The following is a 20,947-nucleotide window of genomic DNA, read 5'->3' as shown; positions in this document are numbered from 1 at the left end:
GGGTTCTATCCTTTGAAAATCAATATATGATGACATAGCATTTCCTATGTTATTCCAAACAACTGCACACCAGCCACATTCTTGATTAATGTTAACATTTTTACCAGTATGGCTGTCAACTAGCACAAAGCATCAACAACAACAACAAAATCATTCCTTCACATTTCCATTCTGACATTACTGAAAAAGATGCATAACTGATCTGCATAAGAAATCTTTGGTGTTGAGTCAATAATAGGGAAGTGCTTAAGTGCTTTGCCTCTTTTATTCAATCAGCTTATAACATATGCATGATAGAAATGTATGCAGTATGACCTTTTCCTTTATTCCCATAATTTTTCAACTGCTGCTCAAATTCCAGTGACCCATTTAGTTCCATTGTAGAGCAATCTCAAAGTCTTACTGTGTCACCATAGAACAGAAAGCCTTTATTTGTAAAGCAATTTAATAGTAACAACTATACGCTTCAAAATGTCTTTCCAGCAGTTGATTCTTTTGCACATCCTACTGGACACATGTTTAGCCATTCAACCTAACTAGGGCTTTGCAAATAGTATATGTAAGAAGCCTACAAATTCTAACAAAATGTGCCATCAAAGTTGCAACCATTCATTAAGAAAAGTTTCCAATAAGCTAATTTCTTAGGCTAAAAAGTCTATCGGGCCTGACTTGGGAGAAAGTAGGACAGTAGTGGCAGCAGGAGGCTCAGAAGGGGTCGGGATGGAGATGTTGGATATAGGGTGGGGGTAGAGAAGGGGAGATGATATGCTGGCCACTTGGGAGAGGGGGGGAGCATAAAAAAGCTGGCCACTAGGTTGCGTCAGTGAGAAGAAGGAGAGATGAAGGCCACCTGTGGGGGTACAGAGGAGAAGGGGAGATGCTGGTTACATGGTAGAACATTGATCCACCATGATGAATGACCAATGCTGAAGGATTGCCTATGGTTTCAGATACCCTTGGGCTAGCCCTGGATACTGGTGATGATTAATAGATACAGTACAGTTAACCATTATAGAAGTCACAATGAATAAAAAAAAATATGTGTCAAATTTTGCAAATTTGATTTAAGATGTTTCTCTAACTGTAATATGGAGAATGTGGTACACATAGCAGTGTGTCCCCATAATGTGTTATATAATGGAAAAACTAAAAGAAAATGTAAAGTCCATTTACTGGACACCAAAAGACAAGGTGAGTTCTCACAGAAATCAGACAAAACAGGAAGCAATATCTAAATAGATACCAAATAAGGGGACTTAATCACATTTTTAGGATTTTAATTCATAAAAAAGGAAAATATTAACTGATCAATATTCAGCTGGCAATGGTCTGTATTTTTTAAATGCTGAATGTTGCTGGCTGTATTGGGCCATATTTGGGCACTGGCATTGAATATCAGCGGCTGACCAGAGTTATGTCAGGCAGCCAGTCCTTATGCAGGGACCCGGCTGACATTCAGCTGGGACCTCTGTAAATCCTGTGTCCATGTCCCAAGCCCCCCTCCCCACAACAAGGTCCAGAACCTCCTTCCACCATCCCCACCAAGCAGTGGCGTAGCTAGGTGGGGCGCCAGGGGAGCGGCCGCTCCCCCAAACAGAGTTCTGCTGTTGCCGGCGCCTATTTTTTTCTCATCATGTTGCATTGAAAATGTGTGCTGGTGCCGGCAGAAGTCCGCTCTCGCGCCGCTTTCGCTCCCCCCGTGCCGTCAACCTGGCTCCGCTTCTGCCAACAAGGCAAGACCCCCCCCACACACACACACAGATTCAGACGTCTCCTTACCCCTCTCTCCCTCCAATAATTGAATATTATCGCTTATGTATTTAGCCAATTAATTTACTTACAGATCTTCAATCCACGCCCAAAATTACGCACTCAACCTAAACAGAATCCAGGGGGTAAGTGAGGATAATCCAATAATCATAGTCAAAGCAGCAGTACTACAGATATATCTGAACTATCTTGAGATGCGTTTGCATACAATGGAGGTAGTGTATATTTCTTGTGGACATCTTGAAAACATGACTGGTTTCAGCCACTCAAGGACTGAAAATTCTTAAGCCTGGTCTAATAACTGGTTTCCATGTGAAATCTTAGAACTAAGGCTTTATGCACTTTACGGCTCATCTTGAGCATAGTTTTATCCAGTGCATTTTGTCTAGCAAAAAAGGTGCCAGTACTCAAATGCCAGGCCAACCTTCAGGGGTGGAGTGATCATTGAGGGACCCACCCTACAATAGCCAGGACCCCTGCAACCAGTCATAGAATCTATGACAAGGCAGAATTTGTATGTAGAACCTGAGCTCTTTCATTAAAATATGAGAACCATGGGTCAAGTTTAGCAGACAGTGGAAAAGGTGCCGGTACTCAGTACCCCCTCAAAAAAGCCCTGGTTTTATCAGATATGATCTAGCTTTTAGGTTTCAGACCTGAAAAAAATTTCCCTGGGGTTATTTCAATTTTTGTTCAGCACAAATACTGTGAAAAAGAAATGCATCTAGGTTACCTCGCAAATAGATATTTTTCATAATCATTAAGGGCCCCTTTTATGAAGCTGGGGGAAAAAGGGACCTGCGCTGGCGTCGGTGCGTGTTTTTGACACATGCTGAGGCCCTCCCACAGCGGGTAAGAGGCAGATATTTCTTTTTTTCAGGAAATGGCAAGTGAAACACTTGCCGCACGGCCATTTCAGGGGGGGTAACCTTTACCGTTACCCATTGAAGTGGCAGTAAGGGCTCCTGTGCTAACCCGGCAGTAACCGGGCAGCACACGGTACTGCACGATTACCACCAGGTACACACCGGCGCTATAAAAATAAAAATATTTTTGTAGCTCTGGATATTACATGTGTTAGGGGGTGGGAACTACTGCCAGGCTGCTGAGGTAGCCCAATGGTACTTCCATTTTAGCGAACAGTAAGCCTGCATTGGGCTTACCGCCACTTTGTAAAAGAGGCCCTAAATGATATGGCTATATTCTTCTACTCTTACATGTTAATGTGACAACCTGAAACGACTAAAATGATTCACGTTTTAAGACTTCCTTACCTTCTATTGCAGTCAGCAGAACTCGAGAGTGGTCATAGGCAATTACATTTGCATATCTATTCTTTGGTTTATTTATTTCCAGATTCGAGTGCTCCCATGTAAACTGCTGGCTAGGATCTATCGACTTAAAATAGAAAAAAAAAACAGTGAAAAGTGTGATTAGAAAATAAACAGAACTACAGATGCAGACAAGCCAAAGGTTACATTGTCAGTAATGATTCCATTCTGACAGTAAAGGTAAGCTAGGTGAAATGGTACGTTTTCTACACAACACAAACCAAACCGCTGAAAAAGGACTTTTGCGTTACATGTAAAAAGGACACTACCACTTGTTTACAACAGTCATGTAGCAGCAAAGTTATACAAGATAAAGCAACAGGCTGGACCCAGTGCTTTGAACCTATTTTGGTTATTTGCTGTCTCTTTGTTTTTACTTCATTTTGCTTTATCCATGCTGCTGTACCAGAGCTGCAAGCATACTATGATCTTAAAGCATTCATATTTTTATTACAGAAAATAACACAATGCATAGCACATCAGATGACAAGTGATACTGAGAAAACAAGAGCTATCTTTTAGAGACTTGCAAAATTTTTTCATTTTACCAACACAGATCACTGTCTCTCTAAAAGTCTTGCATGAATTCACCAATGTTGTCCATAGTTTTGCTTATATGGCATATTTGACCCCAAGCAATAGTACGGTGTGAATAGTGCTAGGGGTTGTGCCTGCCATTTTCAACTCTTTCAGAGGGATCATGGGGAGGAGTTTAGCAGCTGGGAGGTTCACAGATCTCTTGGGGAATCACAGCTTGGCTGCTGGGGGATTTGGGGGTATCTCTGGGAGAGGAGAAGGGGAGCCACGTATTTTTATCCATGGTGGCCTCTTTAAGATATGCTCCTGGGCACTATGAATAGCACAACTTGTGAGGTTGATCACAAGCTGCATTGTCCATGTACTGTGGGTGTCACTAACCTACAATAATGACTCCAGCAGTAAACTAAGGTGGGTTATGTGAGGAAAAATCAGTTATGTCCTTAAGAAAAAAGCAGGAGAAGCAGAATCCCTTAATTTCCCCAGCCCTGACAATGAACCCAGCTAGGGACAGAGGCAAGTCAAGAAAAACCCATGCATTTCAGCTAGCAAGTAGAGGATTATGTCAGCATTCTCTTCGTGAAACAGTACTGTTGGCCCCCCTGAAACCCCAATTCATGTCCTCTAATTTTACCACCTTTCTGTCTCTGTAAAAAGTTTGTTTGTAGATTAACACCTTTCAATTATTTGAAGGACTGTATCATATCACCACTGTGTCTCATTTTCTCCAGGGTATACATCACAGGTCCTTAAGTTTCTCCTTATATGTCTTGTGGCGCAAACCCCATAGCATTTTCGTCACTTTTCTCTGAACTGCTTTAAGTTTTTAAATGTCTTTAGCATGATTTGTAGGCACATTTTCAAAGCACTTAGACTTACAAAGCTACGTGGAGGAGCATTTTTGATATGACGTCCAAGTTTGACGTTGGTCATTTTGTGCTAAATGTTCAAAATCTGAATAGAAAATATCACCTTTTTCAAAACGCTTTATCTTCCCCCCCCCCCCCCCCCCCCCAAAATACAGTTTGTAACAAGTTTTTGTGCTCTGTGCGTTTATCTTTTCAGGCCATTTTTGGAAAAAAAAAGTGTACAAGTGAAAAACAGAGAAAATCAAGCCATTGGGATGTAGGAGGGGGCTAGCATTTTTATTACACTGGTCCCTTAGACATCCCAGGAGAGCAATGGGGCACCCTAGAGGGGCACTGCTGTGGACTTCATATAAATGCTCCTGGGTACACATCTCACCATTCCTCCCTTTTCTTGTCTGTTGAGCCCTCCAAAACCCAATACCCCCAACTGTACACATCTATAATAGCCCTTATAGGTGATAGGGACATCTATATGTGGGTACAGTGGGTTTCTGGTGAGTTTTGGAGGGCTCGCAGTTTCCACCACAAGTGTAATAGGTACGAGGCGGTATGGGCCTGGGTCCATCTGTCTAAAGTGCACTGCACTGACCAGTAGACTACTCCAGGGATCTGCATGCTGCTCTAATAGACCTGGCTATAACATCTGAGGCCACCACAGAGACTGGTAAATACTTTATTTATTCACATTTTTTGGGAGTCGGAGAGGAGCAGTGACTACTGGGGGAGTAAGGGGAGGTCATCCCTGATTCCATCCTGTGGTCATGTGGTCATTTAGAGCACCTTTTTATGCCTCATTCATTATAACAATATGTCTAGACCCAAGCATCTAGATTTTCACCCTTGACATTTTTGTTTTGTTCCATTACAGCTGTAAAATGTCCAAGTGTTAGGCATGCCCTAAACCTACCCTAATCCCTTCGAAACGCCCATGATACGCCCCCCCCCTTGTGATTTGGACGCACTGCAGATGAATTGCATAGATAGAAGTTTGCAAAATAGGTTTTGAAAATATCTATTTGGACATTTTGAGAAAATTTGCGGCTAAATTATGCTTTATGACACTTTTAAAAAATGTTTTCTCTCGAAAATGAGCCCCATGGAGGCATATTTTCAAAGCACTTTGGGAGGCTAAGTTCCATAGGTTTTTATGGAACTTTGGGAGGCTAAGTGCTTTAAAAATGAACCCCATAGTCTCCAAAACTGAGCACAATACTCCAAATGGGGCCTCACCAATGACTTGTAAAGGGGCTGGTTATATCCTTTTTAAGTAGTCAAGCATCCTTCTGGTCGCATTGATTCGTCAACTTGAGATCCTCAGACACCATCACTCCAAGGTCCCTCTCCTGAGCTGTGCATATCAGTTCTCTACTCCTATCTGGTACATCTCTTTTGGATTTCTGCACCTCAAGTGCATCACTCCGCACTTCTTCGCATTAAATTTTAACTGCCAGACCTTTGATCATTCTTCTAATTTTTGGAGATCTCTTCTCATGGTTTCTACACCCTCCGGGGTATCCACTGTATTGACTACCTTTGTGTCATCCTTAAAAAGGTAAACTTTTCCTTCTAACTCTTCAGCAATATCTCTCACAAATATATGAAATCTAATCAGCTCCAGTACCGACCCCTGAGGCACTCCATTACTCACCCTCCTTTCCTCTGAGCGAATTCCATTTACACCACCCTCTGTCACTAGTTGGTCAACCAGTTTCCAATCCACTTCACCACTTTGGGTCCTAAGTTCAGCTCTCTCAGCCTATTCATGAGTCTTCTGTGAGGAACTGTATCAAAGGCTTTGCTGAAATCCAAGTAGATTACATTTAATACATGTCCTTTATCCTGTTCTTTGGTCACCCAGTCATATAAATCAATCAGATTCGTAAGGCAGGATTTTCCTTTGGTGAAGCCGTGTTGTCTCAGATCGATCCTGTAACCTGTCGTATTCTAGAAAGTTAGCTATCTTTTCCTTCCGCAGCGACTCCATTATTTTTCTTACCACCAACTTGAGGCTTAGCGGTATGTAGTTTCTCACTTCTTCCCTGTCTCCTCTTTTAGAAGAGGAATCAAATCTGCTCATCTCCAATCCCGCTGAACCTCTCCTATATCTAAAGATCTATTAAACAAATCCTTAAGAGGTCTCACCAAGAGCTTCCTTAGTATCCTGGGATGTATTCCATCCGGCCCCATAGCTTTGTCCACTTTCAGGTTTTCAAGCTGTTTATAAATGCTTTCTTCTGTGAATGCTGCAATATCCTCTCCATTCCCAGATATATCCTCAGAAGACAACCAAAGTCCTACTCCAGGATTTTCTTCTGTGATGTAAATTTTTGCAGCCGCTCCTCTTAGTTTTTTTCACCGTTATTCTCATTTTATCATATTCTCCTTTCTGAAAGTTAAATGCTAACGTATTGGAAATCCTGTGTATACTTACTCCAAAGCTAGTGTCAAATCTGATCATATTGTGATCACTGTTATCAAGCGGCCCATTACTGTTACCTCCCGCACCAGATCATGCGATCCACTAAGGACTAGGTCTAGAATTTTTCCTTCCCTTGTCGGCTCCTTTACCAGCTGCTCCATAAAGCAATCCTTGATGTTGTCAAGGAATTTTACCTCCCTAGCATGCCCTGATGTTACATTTACCCAGTCAATATCAGAGTAATTGAAATCACCCATTATTATGGTGTTGCCCAGTTTGTTAGCCTCCCTAATTTCCGATAACATTTGTACATCCGTCTGTTCATCCTGGCCAGGCGGACGGTAGTACACTCTTATAACTATCCTTTCCCCCTTTACACATGGAATTTCAATCCACAGGAATTCCAAGATTTGTTTTGTTTCCTGTAGAATTTTCAATCTATTTGATTCAAGGCCCTCCTTAACATGCAATGCTACCCCTCCAATTTGATCCACCCTATCACTACGATATAATTTGTACCCCGGTATGACAGTGTCCCACTGGTTATCATCCTTCCACCAGGTCTCAGCGAGTGTGTTAAGTGAGTTTAGATGGTTTTCTATATTAAAATTACCGTCCCCACTGCTGTCATGTTTTTCCTGAGGATTACTTTATGAATTCCCTTGCTTACTTTTGTCACTCCCATGCTTTAGTTTAACTATCTAAAAACATACTGTCTGAATTTTGCCCCATGGATCCTTTTTCCTGTCATAGAAAGATGTAGTCCATCATTATAGGGATAGTCCTAAAAAACAAGTGGGAAGGAGGTCTGCAAAATCCATACTGAAGGAAATGTTGAGCAGACCACAAAAGGACTGCAGAAGTCCAAAATAATACAAAAAACACCTTTGTTATGCAACAAGAGTGCTGGGTTATGAATGAGAGCCTGACTTGGCCAAGTTTTGCCAAATGGCTGATCAATGTAAAATCAGGCATGCACCAGATCTGGCTCAACTGTAGTCTTTCCCTCTCAAACACTTGTGCCATTGCTATAGTCTGCTTGGCTAGGCTTCAGTAAATCCAGGCAGTATTTTTTTATTGTTATTTTATACCTGTTGGTGAAAAGATTTGATACTTCCATATAACATTTCATTTTCTTTTGACAAAGACATTAAAAAAAATCACTTTGAAATGGACACTGACTTGTTGAGGGAGTAACCTTGAAACAGTGTTGCTAAAAACCCTAAAGTGGGAAGAACAAAGAAGTTTTCTTTCAGGGACTTTGAGCCTATGGAACAGTGGTGTTGCATGGACTAAGGAAACTATAGGAAAGGGACTCAAGAAGTGGACATTTCAAGGGATGTTCTATGAACTGTGTTGAAAGAAATAGGGGAATTCAATTCTTGTAGGGTTTTTGTTTGTTTCTTGTCATTTTCTAAAATTTGGATTAAAGCTAGGATAATCCGAGCTCATTGAAGCAGCATAATTTTCTTTTCTAAATAAGGAGGGTGGGGTGGGGGTGGGACATTACTCAATAATCCCATCCTGTGAAAAACAAGAAAGAGTTCAGGATGTGGATATCCAACTTTTACCATACCTTAATAACTCCTCCCCACCCACACACAATTGCTGGTACTTCTGTAGATTCACTTAATTTAATTTCTAAAGCCTTGTACCTTAGCCTTCCTATCACAAAATGTTTCACTACTCCAAGCATTTACAAATCTTTCAAATGGGAAATTAATACTTGCAAAGTAAGGTGAAAAATCACAATTACTCCACAATAAAATCAGTGGAGACGGAGCTAACCTGACAGCATGCTTATCATCAATTGTTTTTCTTGTGTATAGAACAATGAAGAGAATTAGGTTTGTGCATGGTCAAAACATTTTGGTTCATTTTCAAATTCTCCCTGGTTGCAGTAGTCTAAGCAAGAGGCGATGAGAGTATGGATAAGGATTTTGGTAGTGTGTTTAGAAAGGAAGGGATTTTAATGTTGTTAGAAATGGCAGGTTTTAGCACTACTATGTGCAGAGCAAAAGAGAAAGAAGGGAAAGGGAAATGGGACTTGATAAACCGCCTTTCTGTGGGTTTTGCAACTACAGTCACATTGGTTTACTTAACAGTATATACAGGTACTTATTTGTCAAAGATGACCCCAAGGTTATGAGCCAAGAGTACTAGTGGGAGGTTAGTGATATGTATATTATAACTTAATATACCACATATTCCAAACATAAGGAACTATGTGATGTAAAATAAAACCAAGAATTAAATAAATTAAAAGGAAAGGACATTCATCCAAGACATACTAAATATGCCAGTTAGAGTGTTCCAGTAACCAATTCCCAATCAACTGTTTAGAAAGGATCAAGACTAAAAAGCCTGTTGGAAATAAAAGGTTTTCAATAAAGATTTACATTTAAGGAAAAATTCTTCACTGCAAATGTGGACTGGAAGATTGTTCCAAAGCTTGGGAGCCAGTTAGAAAAAGGTATATTGTCATGTAGATTTCTAATGGACCTATCTGGGACTTGGGAAAACTAGTCGGTTGGCATCAAGCGAGCAGATGTTACGTGATAAAGCATAAGGAATGGTTCAAATTGAAAGATATGAAGGAGCCCCAGAGCAATAGGCTTTGTGAGCAAGCATAAGTACTTTTAAAAAGATTTGATATTTAATAGGGAGCATGTGTAAACTGAAGAGAAGAGGAGAGGCATGATCAAATCTTTTGACTTTACAGAGAAATCATTCTGCACAATTCTGAGTGTTTGAAGTTATTTAGTTTGGGCAGAAGGAAGACCAGCATAAATCACAATACAGTAGTCCTGCATTAAAACATGTTAAGCCCAGATTCTAGAACACTTTAGTAAAACAGCTTCTTAGTTTATGAAACTTCTGGAATGCAAAGTTTCTGGTACTCCCAAGACTTTATGATGCTGGTGGGTAGGGCAGGTAATTGGTATGGTATAACTCTCTGTCAGTCACCTTTTTTATTCCTTTTCAATATAATTTCAGGCTTATTTTCTAAAGAGAAGGGTGCCCATCTTTCAACACAAATCGGGAGATGGGCATCCTTCTGCCAGGGTCGCGCAAATCGGCATAATCAAAAGCCGATTTTGGGTGTCCTCAACTGCTTTCTGTTGCAGGGATGACCAAAGTTCCCAGGAGCATGTCGGAAGCATAGCAAAGGTGGGACTGGGGCGTGCTTAACACATGGGCATCCTCGGCCGATAATGGAAAAAAGAAGGGCGTCCCTGACGAGCACTTGGCTGACTACTTGCTTCATTTTTTCTTCTGACCAAGCCTCAAAAAGGTGCCCGAACTGACCAGATGACCACCGGAGGGAATCGGGGATGACCTTCCTTACTCCCCCAGTGATCACTAACCCCCTCCCACCCTAAAAAAACTTTAAAAATATTTTTTGCCACCCTCTATGCCAGCCTCAAATGTCATACTCAGCTCCCTGACAGCAGTATGAAGGTTCCTGGAGCAGTTTTAGTGGGTGCAGTGTACTTCAGGCAGGCGAACCCAGGCCCATCCCCCCCCCCCCCCACCTGTTATACTTGTGGTGGTAAATGTGAGCCCTTCAAAACCCACCACAAACCCACTGTAGCCACATGTAGGTGCCCCCCTTCACCCCTTAGGGCTATGGTAGTGGTGTACAGTTGTGGGGAGTGGGTTTTTGGGGGGGGGGGGTTGGGGGGCTCAGCACCCAAGGTAAAGAAGTTATGCACCTGGGAGCAATTTCTGAAGTCCACTGCAGTGCCCCCTAGGGTGCCCGGTTGGTGTCCTGGCATGTCACGGGGACCAGTGCACTATGAATGCTGGCTCCTCTCACGACCAAAGGGCTTGCATTTGGTCATTTCTGAGATGGGCATCCTCGGTTTCCATTATCGCCGAAAACCGGGGACGACCATCTCTAAGGATGACCATCTCTAAGTTCAACCTAAATGTTGAATTTGGGCATCCCCGACCGTATTATTGAAATGAAAGATGGACGCCCATCTTGTTTCGATAATACGGGTTTCCCCGCCCCTTCGCCAGGACATCCTGCGAGGTCGTCCTCAGGAAAACTTGAGCGCCCTATTCGATTATGCCCCTCTTTGTGTTCTTGAAAGAAGATTCACAGGTTAAGCAATTTCCTCTAAAAGTGTGAATGTTTATGTTTCTTCTCATTTTATTTCCTGTTTTATGTTATTTATTTTTTAATTTGCATTTCAAATTATTTTACACCAAATATGACTTTGAGTAAAGAAATAAATAACCCCCCCCCCCCCCAAACAAAAAAAATATAATCAACTCATAGAGAAATAATAATAAATATATAAATATTTCACAGTGGAGTTTTATGATAGAGAGGCCACAATATGAGCAGAGGGAAGAAAGCTGGTTAAAGTAGACAAAGAAAATGGTGGAAAATAGAGTTTGAGTGAATCCTTATCCTTTACAATATAAGCTGAGAACAAATTAGTGGACGGTGTTGCTAGCACTCAGCCTCAAAGAACAAACCTTAATTGGAAAGGTTCAAAAAATACTGAAAGCCTATTCATTAATCAAATCAGACATTTACAGGGAAATCTCAAAACAAATTTCCTCGTCTCCTCTGTCCATCTATACACATCAGGAAATATCTGAATTCTCTTGCCCAAAAAGACAACTTCTTTAGCTCTAAAATACAAATGAACAATGGCCTCATTATCCTAAAAAAAGACCCAAAAAAATGGACCGCTTGATAACCTCCGCCTCATACCTTTCTATAATTCCTGTTATGTACTAATTGTCACAAAACAACCACTAAAGAGGTCTGTTGACTAGCTGTATACTCCTTACTATCATGCAAAGGAAGATAGCAACTGTTATGCAATGGTGGTAAAACAGTTTCAGGATAATGTATAAAACAGAAATTTATAAAACAAGTCCTTTGAAGATAATGTCAAAACCACTGGAAAATTTAAGTCTCAAATTAAGTTGTCTTGGGTAATTTTCCAAATTTTCAAGTCTCCTATAGACCACAGCCTTGATTTGTAGTATCAAAAACTAACTTGGGAAAAACTGTTTTCTAATTCTCCCAGTTTGACCCGGTGGTCTTTTAACCTGAGATTCCAACTCACAAACTTTCCTGTCCTTCATAGCTGAGAAAACACTAAATAAACCTGGTAAGGGACACTCAAACAGTCCATTTAGAGTCAAGTGTGATCTCTCTTGGTTCAACCAAGGGAATCAATACAAACCCAGCTGAGTCTACTGTTAGATGCTGTTACTATTCTAAATCAACAGGAGCTTATTCTGGCACAGTTTCAAATTCTCCATGCCAGCATTCTCTAAAGCTCAAAATAGCTCCTCCAGCTGTGCTAATCCCTCTGCCAAAGAAAAAATTGACAACAATGCAGTAGTAAGAGGGAGAGAGTCCCTTCAAATGCTATGCTTTGATGTGCCATTTCTTCTGTCATCCAACATGGCTGCAAATCTTCCAATCCCTGGGATCTACAAGAGTCTCAGGATTCAGAAGGCGATATATTACTTTCCCTATAAGCAAAGTAATGCATCGCTCTTCCTTATTCCTTGCAGTAATTGCCCAACTGAGGTAACAGTCTGGTGAAATCAGAAGGGGTCTGCTTAAGGCAGGGAGGATGCCTCAGTCTCTCTTTTCCCTCAAGCATCAAAGAAAATGCAAAGAGAATAGGCAGAGTAAAGCACGACAGAGAGGTCTTACTGTAGAGGCCAGAATCATATTTAAGATGTATTGCCTAATATTTAAGATCATTCATGGAATGACGCCTCCTTATATGAATGACTTGATTCATATTACAGGTCAAATGCTGAAATGATCTTCTAGAAATCATCTAAGGTTGATTTTTCCAAATTCTAGAGGCATGAACTATATTAATAAGATTACTAGATAAGTTCGGGATCGGTGGAAACATACTTAGCTGGATCAAGGGTTTCCTAACCACAAGAACATATCAAGTAAAATCAAACTCAAACATATCATCACCGTGGAAAGCAGACTGTGGAGTACCACAAGGATCACCGCTATCACCGATCCTCTTCAGCCTAATGATGACCTCACTAGCCAAGGCCTTATCCAATCAAGGCTTTAACCCTTTCATCTATGCAGACGATGTCACAATATACATTCCTTATATATTTAACCTGACAAAAATCATCAACGAAATCAAGAACAGCTTGAACATCATGGACTCTTGGGCTAATGCATTTGAACTTAAAATGACTTAGGGAAAATCCACTGCTTATTTCTGGGATAAGCAGCATAAAATGTATTGAACTTTTTGGGGGTATTTGTGACCTGGATTGGCCACTGTTGGAAACAGGATGCTGGGCTTGATGGACCTTTGTCTGTCCCAGTGTGGCAATGCTTATGTACTTATAACTTAAGTTAGGCCAAGCTAAGTCAGATTAAAGTCAATAGAGCCCAGCATCCTGGTTCCAACAGTGGCCAGTCCAGATCACAAGCACCCTGTACATCCCAATAAGAAAATATACTTCCCATACCTCAGTGCCAGAGATAATGGGTGGATTTCTCTAGTCTACCCAGCTAATAATTTCTTTTTTATGCATACGCTTCATTTTGTAATTCTGGTTCAGTCTGATGCTGTAACTGTTTTTCTCTCTTTTTTTTTTATAGTTTGATTCAGAGTTGAAATTATACCAAACGTAAATTGGTCATGGTGTTCCCTTTCAAATTTAACTATATTTTGATAAATTATATAATATGGGTTTAATTGAACTCAGATAAGTCTGTGAGTTTTTGACAATGGACTAGCAGGTAATTGTATGTCAGCACTGAAGTGCACTAGGAAATATCTGTGTTGAATTAGGACTAAATTATAAAAACATGCATTTTTACTCTACTTTCAAATAATGTAACAACTAAATATAATAGTAACTTATTTAATAATTTAGACTAGAGTGTAACTTTCAAAGGCATTTCCATGGGTATAATGGTTGCTTTATCCATGGAAATGAGTTTTTAGAAAGCTGTCCGCATGTTATGTATGAAAATGTTTGGGTGTGTCTTTTTATGTGCATTGAGTAATAAGGTGATATAATACTTTAGTATATATTTTTGGCATAGCCCCCCCCCCCCCCCCCCCCCCCACAATTTCCTGGGGAAAGCTGTCTCAACAGGGCTGAGTTAATCCTACACCTATCACTTGTCCCTTTTGAATAAACATTTTATCCCCTCTCCCCTACTTGGCCCTCTAAGGTGGGAGGGGGGAGTGGGATTTGTGAAATGTTGGTGCAGCCCAGCAACAACAGGCTGATCTGGGACTTGTGATGAGCTGAATGGTGTGCCAGTAGTATTGGATATCAATCAGATAGAGGTGGAGGTTCCAGGCTAACAGATGTGGGGCAATTTGGCAAGCATTCAAAGTGAGCACAAGTCAAGAACAGGTTGTTGATCCTGTCCTACCATGTGGAATTGGGGGTTAAGTGGCAGTGGTTGATGCAGTGGTATAGGGTTCACTGTTGCTTTGTGGCAGCGGTGACCCAAGCTTAGGGTACAAGGGCTGTGAGTGCTGAGTAATCTGTCAACGTTTATGATGGCTAGCAGAGAGAGGATTTTTGTGGTGTGTGAGGGAGCAGGCCACACTTAGGGTTATGACAGGCCTCTCGGCGCCATGTGGGTGGAGGGAGTGCTAAGGCACTGATGCACACCTAGCATTTTTGAGTGTTCTAGTGTCTTGTTGCTGGGTAGATTTGTTTTGTGCTGGTTTTAAGGAATAGGATGGTGAATGAATCAGAGTTGAGGTTGTAAGGGAAGTTGGTTGGGGGTTTGTTTTGAGGTGTTATAGGTTTTTCTGTGTCGGGAGGGGTGGGATTTTGTGGATGAAGGGGAAGGGCATACTATTAGTGGGTGAGATGGGGGGGGGGGCATAGCTCCTAAGCAGCATGGGAAACAGGTGTCACAGAGGCTTGAACATCATGTGGAGCAGACTGGGGATGTGTTTGTTCAGGGTTCTGTTACTGCAGTTCAACGGAGTGGCAATGGGTCTAAGTTGGCAACATTAGGGTCGGAGCGTTCACAGTTTAATTCTGGGTGGGAGTGGTAGGGATAAAGGGGCTCAGGGTGCTAGGACTTCTGGAAACTTGGAATTACTGATGCAGCATGCAGCTGCAGATAGATTGATTTGGAAGGAGGCGGCTTTATGGAGGATGAGTCTGAAGACAACAGTCTCTGGGGAGCATTTTGGGGGAGACGAGGAGCAAAGGGGCCCAGAAGGGGAAATGGGTGGGGCACAGGGTAGGCAATTGGTTCAGGAATAAGAAGTTTTTGAGGAATTTGCACAGGGTGATGAAGTGATTACAGCAATTACAGAGGACTAAGGAGCTTGGTCCTATGCAAGCGTGGGAATCTGACTCCTTGGGTTCCTCAGAGTCTTCTTCTTTGTCAGAACTGGATTGGGATATGGGTAATATTGATGGGGTGGTGGGTTCAGTGAGTGGGGTGGGTTCAGACAGGAATGTAGGTAATGTTGCAGAGGTGGTGAGTTCTGTGAGTGGGGTTTCACCTAGTGCTTTGGGTGCAGAGGAGACTTACATATCTCAGCATGGACATACACTCTGCACTATCATGCCTTTGGATATTCAGGCACCTCAGAAGTTGAGGTAGAAGATTTGGCAAGGTTAAAATATGGACTTGTTTTTGCTATTAGGGATTTTGATATCAGGGATAGGAAGAAAGGGAATGAAGTGAAGGGTGATGGTAAGAAGAAGAAGACAACTAAGGTGCTTAAGGCAATTTTTAATTGGATTTTAGTTTTTCATACTTATGCTAGTACTACATATACTTATCTATGTCAAGATATTTTTTTTTTACTTCAAACTTCCATCAATAAACCTGTTCATCCTATCTATGGGTCATTTTCATCAGTGTCATAGCACTCTTTCCTATTGCTAGCTGGAGGAGCTGAAGTTGCTTGAGAGAATGCAGCCAATGCTATATATATCCCTGGTGTGGGAACAACTCTTACTTCACAGTGAGTTTGAACACTATTCAAATTAAAAAGATGAGGTTTGGAGGGAGGTGTGCAAATGAGACTGGAGAGTGATAAAAATAAATAGTAGTAATTGTTTAAAATATGTAAATGTTCTGGCTGGCTGAAAGTTTGTTCTAAGCATATACACTGAGAGGAGGGCATGCCAGCAGAGAAGTGTGCATAATTAACAGGTGGCCTGGAGATAACTACAGCTAAAAGCCATTTGGTAAATGGCTCAAAAAATAAGTTCAAGGAGAACGTTAGATGAGATGATATTGAATGAGTTGGCGAGTGAAATTGATTGCCTTTTTTTTTTAATAGAAGAAAAACAGGAGTGCGTGTGGGTGCTGAGACATACTGATTCCTGAATAAAACATACTCCTTGAATAGGAAGGGTTTGTGATTTGTGGAAGTACATTTTGCTTTAAGTGAACTTGCCAAAGTTTCGAGTGAGAGACTTATCAATGAGGGATAACTATATAATCCTCACATACTGAAATGTGATAATTTAGCTGTTTCCTTCTGACTTTAAGTTTGTTCTGACCCTGCTGAAACCTGGGAAGCTGTGGGCTATGGGAAGGGGGGACAGTTTGGAAAAGACAGTTGTGATGCTGAAAGGAGAGGGAGAGAGGAAGCAATGTTGGACCTGGCGATGGAGGGGAGGGAGAGAGAGGAGTAATGGGGACCCAGCCTTGACTTATACACGGGTCACAGCATTTCTGGCCATTTTAGTCCTAAAACTGCCCTCGACTTATACACATGTACTGTATATATAGTATTTTGGGGAAGGCTAAACTGGTGCTATTTCTAGGCCGGTTGCACTATTCAGATTTAACCTTGAGAGCTTACAAAGCTTTTGGGGGTTGGTCTGGCTCAATTATGATGCACAGTTTTGTAAAGGTTTTAGCTAAGGACAGATTAGAGGCATGGGATTTTCATGACATGGTGTTGGATTAGTTGAAATGACAATGGTGTGTCCTTGGGTTGCGAAAGGGTGCTTTTCTGGGATGGCTGTTGCCTTACAGGGTTCTGTGGATCCTTCAGGTGTAAGGGCAGCTTAGAGTTTGTCAGTTCCTCCCAAGTATGGTGGAGGTGGGTGGGGGCATGGAGTGGAGCTGTAATGTTTCTTTTCATTTCAAAGCAAAGGCACTGTGAGCACCCAGCCTGCCGATTTCAACACTGATGTTCCTTGTGTAGTGGGGTCACATCTAATGATGTGTTTCCACTTTTTCCAATGTCAAAAGGGCCCAACCTCTGAATTCAGGTTCAGCAATTCCCATTGGAATGTTTCCGCAAGGCTTCATCTCTCATTAGTTTGGAAATGGTACCAAAATGGTAGAATTATTCTAATGCTGGGGTACATAGATTTTGGTGGAAGGGGTTTTTACTTGAATTTGTTATACCATTTTCTGGTCCTCCTTTGATGCACAAGTATTCCAATGCATCTTCTATGAATGCAAACAAAGGAGGTGGTCTTGCAGCTGGAGTGGACTGTGGTTCCATTTTTCAGCCATCCATGGGAAAAATTTAGTAATTTCACCTCTGGGGAAAATTCCATGTCATTCATAATATTTTAAAGTGTGAATGATTTTATTGATCATAGGCTGCGCTCATGATGCATTATTTGATCAATGCGATTGAGCTCTTACAGTGTCAGGATCCTGAGTCATTAATGGCTAAAGGGGATATTGAGTTGGAGTTCCACAGTTTGTCCATTCATTAAGATTCCTTTCATTTGTTAGGTTTTCAGTTTGATGATAGCTATGGGGTTATGGTTTAGTGCACTTAATTTACTTCCCTTCCTGAAACATAGCAGAGCAGTGAACATAATGAGAGAGAGTTATATACAGGAGATGCCAAAGAAGCAGCCAAATAACCAAAGCAGGCATTGTGAAACTCATACCCCTGACAACTTACTCTGTCCAACCTGCTCACCAAAAGCCTCTAAAAGTGAGTAGCATTTATCTATAGTTTTCACTTTAGTTTTTGAATGGTGTATTCATAAAAAATGGGGAAACACTTTTATTTTATTTGTTACATTTGTGTCCCACATTTTCCCACCTTTTTGCAGGCTCAATGTGGCTTACATAGTACCGTAGAGGCATTCACCATTTCCGGCAGGGAAACAAATACAAAGAGTTATTCTGGTCGAAGAAGGTTCACGTGTTATAGACACATTGGGGATTCGTAGAGAGGAAGAATTATGCAATGTCTGTTTCAGGCTGTAGTTTTGTTGTGTATAGTGAATAAAACATGATGTATTGAGCTTGTTATTCAGCCTTACTAGTGGTCTGCTGTTATTTTCCTGCTACTCGTTTAATTGGGGTCAAAATGATTACCAGGTGTGTCTGGAGGGATGTAAGAAATGTATAGTTGTGTGACTTCTGAAGCCTCTCATTTTGTTAGTTATTTGGGAAGACTGGTTTTGGCACATGACTTGTTAACAGCTGATTTTCCTCAGTTATACTGTCCAGATAGTGTTCACCTCTTGGTTTAGAAGATATATTTGTATCCTCCATTCAAGATATAGTGGAGACATATGTGCAGCACAGCCGGTTGCTAGCCCCCTCTTGTGGAGAGGAGTGGTGACAAGCAAGGCTGTCACTGCTAATAGTGGTCGGTATGAGGGAGGAGTTATTTAACCTGATGGAAAGAGCAAGATTTTGATGAATTTATCCTGTGTTAGGGAGGGGGTGGGCTCATAGACATTACCATAATGGGTTCCAGTAGGATTGAGGCATGGCTTGGCATTATGCAAGTCATGCCAAGTATGAGTCTATGCACAAGGCCTGCGCTGGTGTAGGAGCATGTTTTGGAAGAACGCTGGTCCATTTCCTGAGCTCGCCTGGAAAAGGTTTTTTTTAATGTGCCAGAAAATGGAAGTGCGGAAAAATGAAAACCAGTGAGAGTCCATTTTCGGCCTGAGACCTTAACGCCACCCACTAGCTTAGCGGTAAGGTCTCACACGCTAACCAGGTGGTAAGTGTGCAGCACATGCCAACTGCCGATTACTGCCGGGTAAGAGCCCCGCGGTAGAAAATATTTTCTACCGCATGTTTTGGGTGCACGCCAAATATGGAATTACTGCCCAGGGCACGCAGTAGCTGAGCGGTAGTGCCAATTTGATGCATAGGCGCCTACAAACCTTTGTAAAAGGGACCCTTAGTGCCCTCAGACATGGTTAGATTGTAACCAGGCAATCGGAGGATGGGAGAATGGACCTGGTTACATTTGTAGCTAGTAGCTATGTGTTTTTTTAATTAATAAAGCTGTGGAGGTTTATACCATGGATTATTTTGTTCGGGTGGTTTCTAACTGTATGGGATTTGGTTGGGGAAGTGAGTGGGGGAGAAGCTGTGAGTTTCTAGCTAATGTTCTGTAAAAATATGCATATATTTTTCCTTTAAAATCTATGCACAGTAAATAGGTGTATATGTTTGGGCATAGTTTTCTAGGGATATCATTAAAAAAAACACATGCATACTTTTCCCTTTGAAAATCCAGTAGAATGTACAGGGGCATTTTTCAAAGGGTCTTATACTTTTCACTGGCAACTGGTAAATGTGTAAGTCCATTATCCATATATGTCACCATCTCTGGGAAAATGTATGTAACGTAGCAGATCCTAAATGTTGATAACGGCGATCTTTCATGTCATGGGTCCATAAGCAGTCTGTAAAAGTTACTTTTGAATTTCTGTAACTTAAAAAAAAATTCATATAAAAGGATGGGGTTTGGACTGTTGTATTACAAATTATTTGCTCTAACAGAATTCATTAAAACCCCATTTTTTGTTTCTGGAGACTTTTCCTCAGAAGTTGGTCACGTATTTCCAAAAGGTTTCAAAAATCCATTTAACTGGCTCGACACCATCCTTGTGGTGAAGGGGTAGAGGGAGGGAGTAATTAGTGAGAAGCCATGAACTTTAGGCACTATCCAGATACTGTACATATTTAGTTTAGGCCTGCTGAATAGTTAATAGTACTTAAGGGATAAACACCAGAAAAACAAGATGGGCAGAGCTGAGCTTGGAACTGCCACTGATGCACATATTTTGCAAGATACATGCATCAGTGCTGATTCTTACTGGCACTTAAATGTACAAAGTTGTTCCTCTCTTTCAGAAAATGGAATTGTGTGTGGAACCTTCCAAGGAGTTAGTTTTATAAAGACAAATAAGTGCTTTATACAATAGGGACAGCATATGCTTATATATGCCTTCACTGCCTAGGTGCCCTCTAGGAGTAGCCTAGTGGTTAGTGCAGTGGACTTTGATCCTGGGGAACTGGGTTTATTTCCCACTGCAGTTCCTTGTGACCCTGAGCAAGTCACTTAATCCTCTATTGCCCCAGGTATAAATAAGTACCTGTATATACTATGACGATGAGGCTTATTTTCGAACAGAAGGGCACCCATCTTATGCCACAAATCGGGAGATGGGCGTCCTTCTCTCAGGGTCACCCAAATTGGCATAATCGAAAGCCGATTTTGGGTGTCCCCAACTGCTTCCCATCATGGGGACGACCAAAGTTCCGGGGGGGGGGGGGTGTCAGAGGTATAGCGAAGGCGGGACTGGGACGTGCCTAACAGATGGGCGTCCTCGAGCGATAATGGAAAAAAGAAGGGTGTCCCTGATGAGCACTTAGCCAACTTTACTTGGTCCATTTTTTCTTATGACCAAGCCTCAAAAAGGTGCCTGAACTGACCAGATGACCACCAGAGGGAATCGGGGATGACCTCCCCTGACTCCCCCAGTGATGACTAACCCCCTCCCACCCTGAAAAAAACAACTTTAAAAACTTTTTTTGCCAGCCTCAAAAGTCCCTGGGGGGGGGGGGGGGAGGTGTGTGTGTATCAGCGGAGGCATAGCGAAGGTGTGGACGTCCTTCTTTCAAACATTTTGGGCGTCCTGAACTGCCCCCCCCCCCCACAGGGATGGCCAAATTTCAAGGGAGTGGAGTGGAGTGGAGGAGTGGCCTAGTGGTTAGAGCACTGGTCTTGCAATCCAGAGGTGGCCAGTTCAAATCCCACTGCTAC

The 20,947-nt window shown here is 41.8% G+C and overlaps 1 protein-coding gene across 12 annotated transcripts in view; it reads right to left on the bottom strand.

Moving 5' to 3' along the window:
• PTPRD (protein tyrosine phosphatase receptor type D) overlaps positions 1 to 20,947 on the bottom strand; it is a 1,064,164-nt gene that overhangs the window by 200,642 nt on the left and 842,575 nt on the right. For all 12 annotated transcript variants that reach the window (XM_030194293.1, XM_030194296.1, XM_030194294.1 and 9 more), the window contains one exon: positions 3,045 to 3,168. In XM_030194293.1, coding sequence (XP_030050153.1) covers positions 3,045 to 3,168 — 124 coding nt within the window. The remainder of the gene's footprint in view (positions 1 to 3,044; positions 3,169 to 20,947) is intronic.

Source organism: Microcaecilia unicolor, chromosome 2 (genome assembly GCF_901765095.1).
Source record: "Microcaecilia unicolor chromosome 2, aMicUni1.1, whole genome shotgun sequence".
Lineage (NCBI taxonomy): Eukaryota > Metazoa > Chordata > Amphibia > Gymnophiona > Siphonopidae > Microcaecilia > Microcaecilia unicolor.
The sequence above is the reverse complement of the archived record's forward strand: the minus strand, read 5'-3'. Positions and strand labels throughout refer to the sequence as shown.